General features: G+C 34.3%; 1 protein-coding gene across 1 annotated transcript in view; it reads right to left on the minus strand.

The window, feature by feature from the left end:
• Nucleotides 1-13,285, minus strand: part of TWSG1 (twisted gastrulation BMP signaling modulator 1) — a 59,631-nt gene that overhangs the window by 8,463 nt on the left and 37,883 nt on the right. Inside the window, exon 4 of the mRNA XM_036741482.1 lies at nt 3,217-3,483. Within this exon, the coding sequence (XP_036597377.1) occupies nt 3,217-3,483 (267 nt within the window). The remainder of the gene's footprint in view (nt 1-3,216; nt 3,484-13,285) is intronic.

Raw genomic sequence — 13,285 nt, forward strand, 5'->3', positions numbered from 1 at the left:
GTCAGAAGCAAACACTTTTGAAAAGGGCCTCTAGGCCCAATGACAGATTATGTCATCTGACCAAGGACCAATGTGACAAAGTTCAAGCTCATTGCTTGCCTCAGCAAGATGAAATTTTTAGTCACGATTCTCAAGGACCATCTACCAAGCCAGAGCAGGATTGTAAACTGTATTGGTAGAAGGAATATCTACAATGGCAAAATCACAGATCTTTGAAGTTCTGAATTAAATCTACTTTGTGCCAGCATATTCACTATGGGAAATAACTGGGATATATAACACAATACCTCTCTGTGTATGAGGGTACAAGATTAATAAATAATACACTAAGATGAACTGTTAAGTGGTATGGTGACATACTATAACAACTCAAGTTGAGAAATCAATGAATGAATGAACAAAAAAAATGATTGAGCACTTACAAATAATACACTAAGATGAACTGTTAAGTGGTATGGTGACATACTATAACAACTCAAGTTGAGAAATCAATGAATGAATGAACAAAAAAAAGATTGAGCACTTACAAAGTGCTAGGGATAGCGAGAGCAAAGTTGAGATTGTTCCTCCTCTCAAGAAGTTCACATTTTAGTTGGAGCAGATAACACATAAAAAAGGAAGCTTAGCTGGATAGGGTACAGAAAGTCTCAGAAATCCTACAGGGCTGGCTCAGGGGTCTTTAGGTTGCATTTGTACATCAGATGACAGTGCCCAAGTGTATGAAGGATGAAGAGACAGGGCAAACAGTAAGGCTTAGAGGACCTTAAGACACAGTTGCAGGCAAGTTGGGAAGTCCTGGTGGTCCTCCATATCACTGGAAAGAAAAGACTGACGACTCCCATCTCATCCAAGAAAGGCACTGAGGGTCAGGAATGGCTAAATGCAAACTGGCTGGATTTTTGTTGAGCCCTGAAAAACTCAACTCTTACTTCATAAGGAAAATTACCTTTGCTGTGCAAAGGACAGAAGAAAAATGGTTAAAAAGGAACTGGTTCACCAGATGATTCAGGAGAAAAGATCACTTACCTGAGAGACAGAGACACACAGAGAGAAGTAAAGGGAAAAGACCAGACTACAGAGCCATAAAGTTAGTCAGGAATTTAGAATTTATGTATGTCACATGTATAGTCATTTTAGTTTTGTGATGACGAAGTGATGTGATTAAAGTAGTGTTTCTGGAAAATTATCTGAAAATTATATGTAGGATATACTGAAGCAAAGAGAGTAGAGGCAGAGAGACTACTTAGGAAGCTAGGGTAGCTCCCTGACAGTAAGGGCCAGGTCATATTTTATTTTTATATCTCCTCAATAGCCAGTACACTGCAAATATTTAATAGATAACTGCTGAATGAAGATGGCGGGAACCTGGACTAGAGAGGTAGTAGAATGAGAAAGAAGCTGAGGGACACTTAGAAAGAACTAGGAGCAGTTGGTGAGTGGGGGTGGAAGAGATGACTCAGATTTCTAGACAGGAAATTAGGATATTGATGGTACCATTAACAGATATGAGAAAATGTGCAGAAAAGTTGGCCTTCCAAAATAAACTGCTATAGTGTAAGGTCCACAGCAATTTACCGCACTTTATAAAGTACCATGCGTACAGAAACACCTGGTTAATGTTTAATGAAAGGAGAAGCCAGCTATGTATGGTCGTCATGTAGCCCTGATTTTCTCAGGTTTAGCATTTTCTTCATCAGCATTTCAGTACCAAGCACTACATCCAGGAAGATGGATATATGAATGTAGGCACTGTCTAAAGCCTCCTTTAGAGGTGCTTGTGGTAATTCTGTTTCCAAAAGCATAAATGACCTTGTAGTTGAGTTGGTAGATTTGATTTTCTACTTCTAACAAAGTCTTAACTTCTACCTAAAGTATGTATTCCTTTTTCTGGAAATGTTGCATAGGCTGAGGGCACGATGTACATAAGGTTTGAATATTACACTGACTTTCCAATATGTAAAGGAAAATGACATTTAATCATTGTTAGTATTACCACAGATAAAATGTTACTCATTGCAGTGGCAAGACAGGTTGCATATGCCAGGAGACTACTGTGGACCTGAGAATTCTCAGGGAAAAGAAATCCCATCTGATTAACGCATTTTTAAGGAAAAATATGTTACTTATTTGGAAAAGGGGAGATTTGTCTGATAAAGAAAATAAATGTACTATAACATTTTGATTCACCTATTTGAATTCCACTGAATGAGAAAGAAATTTTGCTAAAAGATCTAATAAATCTAGTAGTTCATATTGTTGTAAAGTAAAATGGATGTTAGTGAAGGGCAAAACATAGCTAAGGCTAGAAATGGAAAAATTATATTATTTATATATAATTTCACATTTTGAGAAATAATTATACTATTTTTCCATGAGGCTAACAGTGAATTGCACTCCAATGAGGAAATTAAATTCAAAATATTTATTTCTTCTTCATATATAATGATGAAACTATATTCTTTGCAAAGGACTCCTAGGTATGCTTTAAGGTCCCTGCCAGGTCTATAAATCTACTAAAGGTGGTGCCACTTTTTGAAGTGCTAGTTACATTAGTGGTAAAGTCAACTACACACTGACTAGGGGCAATTAGGTGGTGCAAGGGATGGAGTGCTGGGCTTGAAGACAAGATCTGAGTTCAAATGTGACCTCAGACATTTACTAGGTGTGTGACCCTGGGTAAATCACTTAACTGCAGTTTGCCTCAGTTTCCTCATCTGTAAAATGGGGATAATAATAGCATCTGCCTGCCAGAGTTGTGAGGATCAGAGGAGGTAATAATTGTAAAGTATTTAGCATAATGCCTAGCACATAATAAGTGCTACATAAATGTTTGCTATTATTATTATTATCTTAGTTCTTTGTTGACTAATCTATAGAGAGCGAGCTTGCTGGGATGAGGATTTATTCTTTGGTGAGGGAATTTAGAACAAAATACAGATCTCCTACCTTCTTATAAAGCACCTTTCATCACAATATTATGTTTTAACAAAGAGGTTGCTTCATCATGAAATAATCCTTTAAGTGTCCAAGGACCATGTTTACAGAAAACAAGCAATTATTCAAGAACTTTCAATTCTCAAAACAGAAGGATGAGTATTCAATCTCTCCCTCAACTTTATTCCTAATGGTAACCTGCATGCATGCTTTGTAAATGGGGTAAAAAGCAAGAGATTTAAGTAACCTTTTTAATTGTAAAGAAAACACTTAGCTCATTACCTTTGTCATTGGAATATGGTGTATGGACATTGTTGCTAGGAACAGACACGTTCTGGTGGTGTGGTTGGTTCACAGTTTCTAAAAATGAAACCAGATTCTCATGATGGGAAAGTTCTTCACCAACAGGGAATGAAACAATGTTCCAGTTCAGCTGGGTGCCTCCTTCTGTTAGAGCACGAAAGAGAGATGGGATTGGTTCATGAAGTTCTTCTACAGTGCTCTTTGAGGTGGGAGGTGTATCACTGTAATTTCGAGGATTGCACATACCTAAGAAGAAGAAAACAGTAAGTAATTTGTTGAACTTTTTTTAAACTATAGAATATCAAGAACTTTTAAAGTATCATATTTAATTTCCAAAGTTCAACATTTGAATATCTTTCAATGTTATACTTTACAAAGTTAAATGATACTTCATATTTCAACAATTGACTAGATTCCTTGCTTAATAGCTTCCTAAAATCTAGGCTCCTTGAGAGAGACTTTTACTACAAGGCTGAAACTGTCTCACTGACCAGTTCCTTGCACATAGTTAGGTGTCCAATAAATGTTCATTGAACTGAATAAGCTTCAGGGCAAATGTACTGCTCTTCATCAATTATCTAATTAAAACTACTAAAAGGTAAGACAAATTTGATTTACATATTTCCTACACTTAAAGGCATGATGGGGTTGTAAAAGGGTATTAGAGTGGGGGAGGAATGTAGTTTGAATTTTATAGACAGTTCATTAATTCAACATATTTTCATTGACCATCTATTATGTACATATCATCACTATGCAATGTACTGAAGCAAAAAGAAATGAAATTCAAGGTCTTCATAAAGTCTATGCACATTTAAAATTTAATACTCAGACTGAGTATGATAGAAAAGTATGTAAAGTACTTAAAGAAAACTTTAATAAGGTTTAGGCTACCTATGTTGCATAATGTAATGTTGTTTAATATTCTGTATCATGAAAAATGACTATTATATAATCAACTATAAACTTAAATTCCTTAATTGATTCTGTGACTATATTAGGAATTCTACAGCAACATATTATAGATGGGCAACCAGTGGAACTTCATTACAGCAGGGTCTTATGACTTTAAGGTTATGTTTGGCCGTAATCTATTAAGAATGCTGCTTGGGAGTGATCTTTTGTGAGGCATGCCTATTAACTTGTCTTATGGTCAGTAGAATTAAAGTTCACAACAGCCTTAAGAAGAAAATTTACTATTCATTCCAGAATGTTTGGTCACACAAAAGTTCAGTTTCTTATTAATTAAAAGAAAATGAGTTTGTGAATGACAAACTATACTCTGGAGACCCACAATATGGAGATTATGGCAATTTTGCAAGAAGTTAAAAGGTAGTTCAGAACAGAATTAAACACAAAATAGTCTTCTGACAAAAAGGAAGTTTGTTAATTTATAAAACGATGGGGCTGGACCAAATGATCCTCAAGATCCCTTCTGCAAGCCACATAAAATGAGCAAATATATATATATATATATATGCATATATATATACAGAATAAAAGTAGAGTTTATTTATATAATTATGTTTATTAATTACATTTAAAGGTTGATTTATTTTACAAAGAAAGCTACAAGTTGTTGCTTAACTTTAAGGAAGCTATGACTCTATTTTCTTTAATTAAGGCAAAAATCTGACAAGAAAAGAAGAAATTATTATCAGCCTTATGACAAAACAAAATTTTTATGATTTATGGAGTGACTATACCTTCATTGTGTCAAGGACATAGACATGGGACTAATTTTTAAAATCGATTTTTACTGACATCTTTTGTTTTTATATACCATAGATTTCCCCCTGTATCTTCCCTAAATTCCTCTCAAAGAACTCTTAGATCTCTTAGAACAAAGAATTTTTAATTTCATTTTTTTTTTAAGACTAGGTCTCCCTATTTTGTTAAGGCTAGAAGTTAAGGGGCCACTCACAAAACCAATCCCATTCTCAAAGGAACAGAAGCTTGCTGTTTCTGACCAAAGCTAGTTTGTTCCTCCTTGAGCAACCTGATGGCCTTCCCACTTCAGGGGGTGGAAGGGAGTGTGGAGGGCTCATTATATTAATATTGAACTTAGTGCAGGTACCATATCAGCTTAGCTCACTGCAGTTCAGAACTCCCAAATACTTTCACCTCTGGTAATGAGTGAAGGGAGGTGTCTTCTCATATCTCTTCTTTGGGATCAAGCTTGTTCAGTGGTTTTTTTATTTTTTTAAATTCTGCAACATTCCTTTTTGATTGTTTGTAGGTAGTTCTTACAGTTTACATTATTATAGTCATCATTTATGTTTTTTACCTGCCTCTGCTTATTTAGTTTGCCTCAATTCTTGAAAGTCTTTCCATGATTTTCTATATTTTTTACAGTACAGTAACATTCCATTACATTCATGCACCACAATTTTTTAGCCAGTCTCCAATCAATAAGTTTGTACTTTGTTTCTAGTTCTTTACTATCACACACACACAAATCCAACTATAAATATATTGGTGTATATGGAGCCTTTCTTTCTCTTAGTGAAATTCTTGGTTTATATATTTAACCTACTTCATAAAGATATTTAACTGAACTCATTATTTTTTCCCCTGAACTCTCATTCTTCCAAACTTTCCTATTAATGTCAAAGACTCCACCATCCTTTGACAAATTCGATCATTTCTACCTTCACATTTCTTGACTTTGACCTTGTCTCTCTACTTAAACGATTATCAGCTTAGTTCAGGACTACATCATCTCTAGCCTACCTAGATTATTTTAATGCTCTCCTAACTGGTTTCCCTGCCTCAAGTTTCTCATTACTCTTGTCCATCTTACCTACTGTTGCCAAAGTAATTTTCTTCAAGTGTATGTCTTTTCTACTCTAACAAATCTAATGACTTCCTATTACCTTTAGGATAAAATATAAACTCCTCTGTTTAGGTTTTAAAACCCAATAAAACTTGGCCCCAACTTATCTTTACAGTATCAATAGACATTATCTCCCTTTCATACTTTGCCATCCAGCCAAACTGGCCTTCTCTGTTCCTCACACACGATCCTCCATCTCCCATCTTTGTGTCTTTATACAGGCCTGGATTTCATCCCACCTGACTACTGCCTCCAAGGGTCCCTGTTTTTTTTTAACCTGCAGCTCAGGCACCTTCACCTACAATGAAACCTTTCTTGATCCCCCCAGCTGCAAGTAACCTCACTCCTAAACTACCTACCTTAATAATTTATACATATATGCATTTATTAACACAATATTTATGCCAAGCATTTATTTTTATATGTACTTGTTATCTCCTTACTTTGGATATAAGCTCATAGTAAGAAGGGATTATTTAATTTGTTGTATTTGTATCCCTAGTGACTAGCACAGTTCCTAGTACACGGTAGGCACTTAATAAACTTGTGTAGACTCAGTGATAATTCCAAATTGCTTTTACAAGTGGTTGGACTAATTCATAGCTCTATCAACAATGCACTGAAAGAGGCACTAATTTTCAGGAAAAGGTACAAGGGAAGAACAAAGGAGTTTATTTTCTGAGCCATAGCTTGTGGGCAGTTTCTTTTTCTTATGACACATTTCTAAAATCTTAATAGAGTTCTGAAAACCAAAGTTTTATCTGAATTAGGAAACCTTGCTATTATGTTTATGAGGGTATGCAAGTCTAACTGTACTCCTAGACCAAAAAATTATGATAATCTGTATTTTGCAATATTTGAAAATATATTGTTATAGGCTGCTCATTGTTATATGCTGTTCATTTCACACTGTGGTCAAATGGAATGCCATAATTAATGTCGCTTCTACCTCCACATTTTGCCTCTGAATCGAAGAGAATTGTGGTAGCAACAAAATGGCTAAGACAACAATTCTCCCTTCTTAATAGACTTTAATTTTTTTATTTGTAAATCACAATACACTATAAGAAATCTGAAATTTCCAATACTCAGTGAATTCTATCAGACGATATCCTAAATCATCATCGATATCCTAGGGAGTTTCTTAAGGCACAGAGTATAAGAGATCTTCCACAAAGGCTAAAGTTAATAGTTTCCCAAAATTGTCTTTTCTTTTTTTTTTTTTGAGGCAATTGGAGTTAAGTGACTTACCCAGGGTTACACAGCTAGTAAATGTATGAGGTTGAGTTTGAACTCAAGTTCTCCTGACTCCAGGGCCAGTGCTCTATCCATTATTCCACCTAGCTACCCCTATACTAAAAATTTTAAAAGGAGTTCATTTTACCTTGGCCATTTGGTAAGAAATGACTGATTCAGATCCAGGGACTGATAAAGAAACTGACAAAACTCTTCAGTTTTCTGTAACTGGATCCAGAAATCATCTTCATACTGTACAATGCTGCTCATACATCTGCATACCTCAAGATACTCCATTCTTATTCTTTCTGGAGTTTTTTCATTTTGGTAAATTAGGGCTGCCAGGAGTCTTGGTTTTCTGGACATGTTCCATGCAGCCTGTTTCTGTCTTTCCCAAAATGTGATGCCCAAAACTGAACACAGTACTTTCAGGGCAGAGTAAAGTGTATCTATTAAGCTCTTGTTATAGATTCTCTGCGTCTCTTAATGCAGCCAAGTTATAGCATTAACTTCTTTAGTTTCCACATCACATTGTTGACTTGTACTGATTCTTTAGGACTATAATTCAAAATCAGAACTTTTTCTAAATTAAAAAGAAATGCACTAAAAATTATTGAAAGAAAGTTTATCAGAGAGATGCTGCTGCTGCTCCTAATTACAAACAAAGGTCGTCATAAAACGTCTTCCAAGAGGCCACTAGACAAACAGATGTGGTTGTGGTTATGTCCCCAGAGGCAGCACATACCTGACTGAAGCACTTATCCTAAACAACTGAGAAGCAGCATAATAACAGTGAAGCTGACTCCCAATTCTCTATGTGATAAGAGACAGAGGATTTGGGTTCCTACTCTAGAGACTCTGTGGCTACCACTAAGGAGTAGAGTTAATATAAAACCTGAACTGATTTCACAGTAATCTTAATTTTTCAGTTTGGTGCTTTATAATCTCTCCCTTAAAACTGAGGGTTTGAAATTGTTAACAATGGATTTGGATTTCTTTTAGTTTTTACGAGTCTTCATAAGATAGTGTTATACTCAGTCCCTAATAACTCATGTCTTAAAATTATTATCATATATCCAGCTTGAGAATGATGGTTAAGAGAGATATTGAAATTACCTAGGGAGATTTTGATCTAATATAATTCTGCACTGAATCGTTGCAACCCTTGCACAGGACAATTACATTTATACAACAAACATCATAATATAGATAAACTTTAAAATAAATACTTAAACACTTCACTAATATATTTATCATAATATCTGTGGAATGGATGATAAAACAGAATTTCTCTCAACATCTGAAAAAAGCAGTCAGAGACAGATATAGGACAATGGGCTGGGTGTCCTCTCAAAGCCCTTGCCAATCTTTTAGTTCTATAAATTTATATTATCAAAGAAACAGATATCATCAATTAAAGCAGGCAATGAAGCTAAATTTTAAACATATAAATAACACTGTATATGTTATATATAATAATATAAATTTATAATATATTATAATAATAAAAATATAAATAAAATGAATCAAAGAAAGGCTCCTCTTTAGTTTACTGTAGCAAAACCAGATCATACTCAAATGGTTATACTGTGATTCCTAATCTGTTTCTGTGGTAACTAATCAGTGATTGCCTCTTGGAGTTTTGTAAAGTATTAAAAAAGTATAAAAGCAATTAACTATTTTTTTTAGTTACCTAGCAGCAATTTTTGGAGATAAGAAGGTATTACAAAATCAAACAAATGACAAACAAGGAGTGCAGAAGAATTACCATAACATTGTAAACAAATATTTTATTAAAGAAAGCATTACATTAAAGTTAAGGAACAACCATTCCAGTTTTTTTCTTTTTTTCTTTTGAGGGGAGAAGGGAAGGCAATTGGGGTTTAGTGACTTGCCCAAGGTCACATGGCTAGTAAGTGTGTCTAGTGTCTGGGGCTGGATTTGAACTCAGGTCCTCCTGACTCCAGGGCCAGTGCTCCATTCAATGCATCACTTAGCCGCTCCCAGTTTTTTTCTTTTAATAGCATAAAATTCAATAAACACAGCTTAGTTTGAAAGAAAAGTAACTGGCAAAAGTTATGTAATATTTTATATTTTTATTTCACAACTAGATTTTGATGATTCCATAGAACAATGGATTTTTAGCAGCTGCTCTTGATGAAAATATAAATCCTACAGGAAAAAAAGATTTTATTTCCATTATACAAAAAACTAATTACTCTTTGTCCCAGTAGTACAGCTCATCTTATTGCTTACCAGTCTTCCAAATTAAAGCATAAACATTTTAAAAAGGGCTCCAAATAAGCACATATGATTTGAATCTTCTATATCCTTAAGTGCATGTCAGACTCACAACTGCAAACATTTGGATTGACCATATGTCTTAAGCAAAACAGAATACAAAAAAACCCATAAAGAATTAAATACTGGCATACCAAATCTGACACATGTATTCAATCAAATGCAACTTTTATAGCAGGGGCACTGTAAAGGAAACCTGAAATAAATAAAATTGTAATATGCACAAATTTTCTTAAAGAAAGATAACTACAAAATATATGATACTTTATATAAAACTTAGAAGAATCAGCCTCTAAAAAATGGAAATGAATATTTCTAAATATTAAACATGAAAGAATGAGTATAGTGACTTTATATCCGAGTAATTATTGTTCAACTCAATATACATAAAACATATATATTTGTACACACACATACATAGACACAGATTTCTAGAGTACTTCATTCTTTTTTGGAGTGGGTCTTTTGAAAAATTAAATTTTATTTTATTATCATGAAGATCTACTTTTTCTCCTTTCCATATGCCCCATCCTCAGAGAAACAAAATTTCCTGTTACAAACAGGTATTGTTAAGCAAAATCAATTCTTACATTGGCCCATGTTAAAAAAAAAAAGTGCAATCTCCACTCGTGAGTCTGCCAACCCCCTCTATCAGGAAGTGGGTAGCATCATGAATCCTCTGGAATTGTGGTTGGTCATTCTGCTGATTAGAGTTCCTAAGTTTTTCAAAGTTGTTTATCTTTACAATATTGTTATTGATTATATAAATGGTTTTCCTGGTTCTGCTCACTTCACTCTGCATCAGTCCATAACAGGTTTCTCTGAAGCCATACCCTTAATCACTTCTTGGAGCAAAATAATATTCTAACACATTCATATGTCACAACTTGTTCGGCCATTCCTTAACTGATGGGCAAACTCTCAGTTTCCAATTCATTTCCACTACAAAAAGAGTTATTAAAAATAGTTTTGTTTTTTTCTTTTTTTAATTTAATTTAATTTTAGTTTATAACACTCAGTTCCACATGCTTTAGACTTTTAAATTTTCTCCCCCTCTTTCCCCTTTCCCTTCCCCAAGATGGCTTGCAATTTGATATAGGCTCTACATACACATTCATATTAAACATATTTTCTCTTTATTCATGTTGTAAAGAAGAATAAAAATAGTTTTCTACATACAAGTCTTTTTCTTTTGATTTGGTTTGTGGTATGGACCTAGTAGTGATATCACTAGTTTTTTGGGCATAGTTCCAAAGTGCTTTTCAGAATGACCAGACCAATTCATATTTCTACCAACAGTGCATTAATGTACTTGTTTTCCTAGAGCTCTTCCAGTATTTATCATTTTCCTTTTTTGGTCAACTTTGCCCATCTGGTGGGTGAGAGGTGTTACCTCAGAGTTGTCTTAATTTGTATTTCTTTTAATTATTAGTGATCTAGAGCAATTTTTTCTTATGGCTATTTGATAGTTTGTATTTGCTATTCTGAAAGCTGCCCATTCATATTCTTCAAGCATTAATCAATGGGGGAATGGTTCTTATTCTTATACATTTGACTTAGTTTCTTATATATCATAGAAAGAGACCTTTATCAGAGACACCTGCTACAAAGATTCCCCCCCAATCCCCTCCATTTTCTTGCTTTTCTTCTCCTTTCAGCTTCACTGGGTTGGATATGTAAGAACTTAATTTTACATAATCAAAACTGTTCCTTTTACTTTTTGTGAATCTTTCTACCTTTTGTTTGGTTATGAACTCTTTTCCTGTCCATAGATCTGACTGCTAATTTCTTACCTGTTCCTTTAGTTTATGATGTCCCCCTTTATGAATAAGTCATGTGCCTATTTGGATCTTGTCTTGGTATAAGGTGTGAGATGTTGGTCTATACCTATCTTCTGCCAGACTACTTTTTAGTTTTCCCAACAGTTTTTGTTGAATAGTGAGTTCTTGCCCCAATAGCTAGGATATTTGGGTTTATTAAACACTAGGCTACTATGCTCATTTGCTGCAATATATGGTATACTTAATTTGTTCCACTAATCAACCTTTTTTATATTAATTAATTTTTAGTTTTCAACATTCACTTCCACAAGATTCTGGGTTTCAAATTTCCTGCCCTCCCTCTTCTCCAAGACAGCATGCAACATGATATAGGCTCTACTTATGCATTTGTATTAAACGTATTTTCACATTAGTCATGATGTAAAGAAGAATTAGAACTAATGGGAGGAACAAAAAGAAAGAAGAAACAAAACAACAAAAGAAGAGCAAATATTATGCTTCCATCTGCATTCAGACTCCAAAGTTCTTTCTCTGGATGTGGATAGCATTTTCCATCATGAGACTTTTAGGGTTGTCTTAGATCTTTGCATTGCTGAGAAGAGCTAAGTCTATCAAAGTCAGTCACCACACAATGTGGTTGTTATTGTGTACAATGTTCTTCTGGTTCTGCTCACTTCATTCAGCATCAGTTCATATAAATCTTTCCAAGTTTTTCTGAAGTCTGCTTGCTTATCATTTCTTATAGCACAATAGTATTCCATTATATTCATATACCACAACTTGTTCAGCCATTCCCCAATTGATGGACATCCCCTCAATTTCCAGTTCTTTGCCATCACCGAAAGAGCTGCTCTAAATATTTTTGTACATGGGGGTCCTTTTCCTGTTTTTATGATCTCTTTGGAATACAGACCTAGAGATGGTACTGCTGGGCCAAAGGGTATGCACAGTTTTACAGCCCTTTGGGTAGAACTCCAAATTGCTCTCCAGAATGGTTAGATCAGTTTACAACTCCACCAAAAATGCATTAATGTTCTAATTTTCCCACATCTTCTCCAGCATTTATCATTTTCCTATTTTATCATGTTAGCCAATCTGATAGGAGTGATATGATACCTCAGAGTTGTTTTGAGTTGCATTTCTCTAATCAATAGTGATTTAGAGCATTTTTTTTCATATGACTATAGATAGCTTTAATTTTCTTCATCTGAAAACTACCTGTTCAGACCCTGTGACCATTTATCAATTGGGGAATGACTTGTATTCTTTTTTAAAAAATTATTTTTATTTTTAGTTTACAACATTCAGTTCCTCAAGTTTTTGAGGTTCAAATTTTCTCCCCCTTGCTCTCATCCCTTATCCCCACCCAAGATGGCATGCAATCTGATATAGGTTCTATGTATACCTTCACACTAAACATATTTTCACAATAGTCAACTTACAAAGAACTATAACCAATGGAATGAGAAAAAAAGAAACAAAACAGAAGCAAAAAGAAAAACAAGGAAAAAAAAAGAGAGAGCAAATAGTTTGCTTCAATCTGCATTCATTCTGTAATTCTTTCTCAGGATGTGAATCGCTTTTTCCATCATGAGTCTTATGGAGCAATCTTTCTATTTCTTATCCAGATTATCACCTTGCAGCATAGCCTGAGATCTGGTAAAAAGTAGGCATACTTTCTTCCCACTTTTTCCCCGTTTAATCCTTTGATATTCTTGACCTTTTGTTCCTCCTGATGAATTCTGTTACTATTTTTTTAAAATTTTATAAAGTAATTCTTTGGTAGTTTGATGGGTATGGAATTGTATAAATAAATTAATTTAAGCAGCATTGTAATTTTTGTTATGTTGGCTTGGCCTATTCTTGAGGAATTAATACTGCTCCTGTTATTTAG

Source organism: Trichosurus vulpecula, chromosome 1 (genome assembly GCF_011100635.1).
Source record: "Trichosurus vulpecula isolate mTriVul1 chromosome 1, mTriVul1.pri, whole genome shotgun sequence".
In the NCBI taxonomy this organism is placed as follows: Eukaryota; Metazoa; Chordata; class Mammalia; order Diprotodontia; family Phalangeridae; genus Trichosurus; species Trichosurus vulpecula.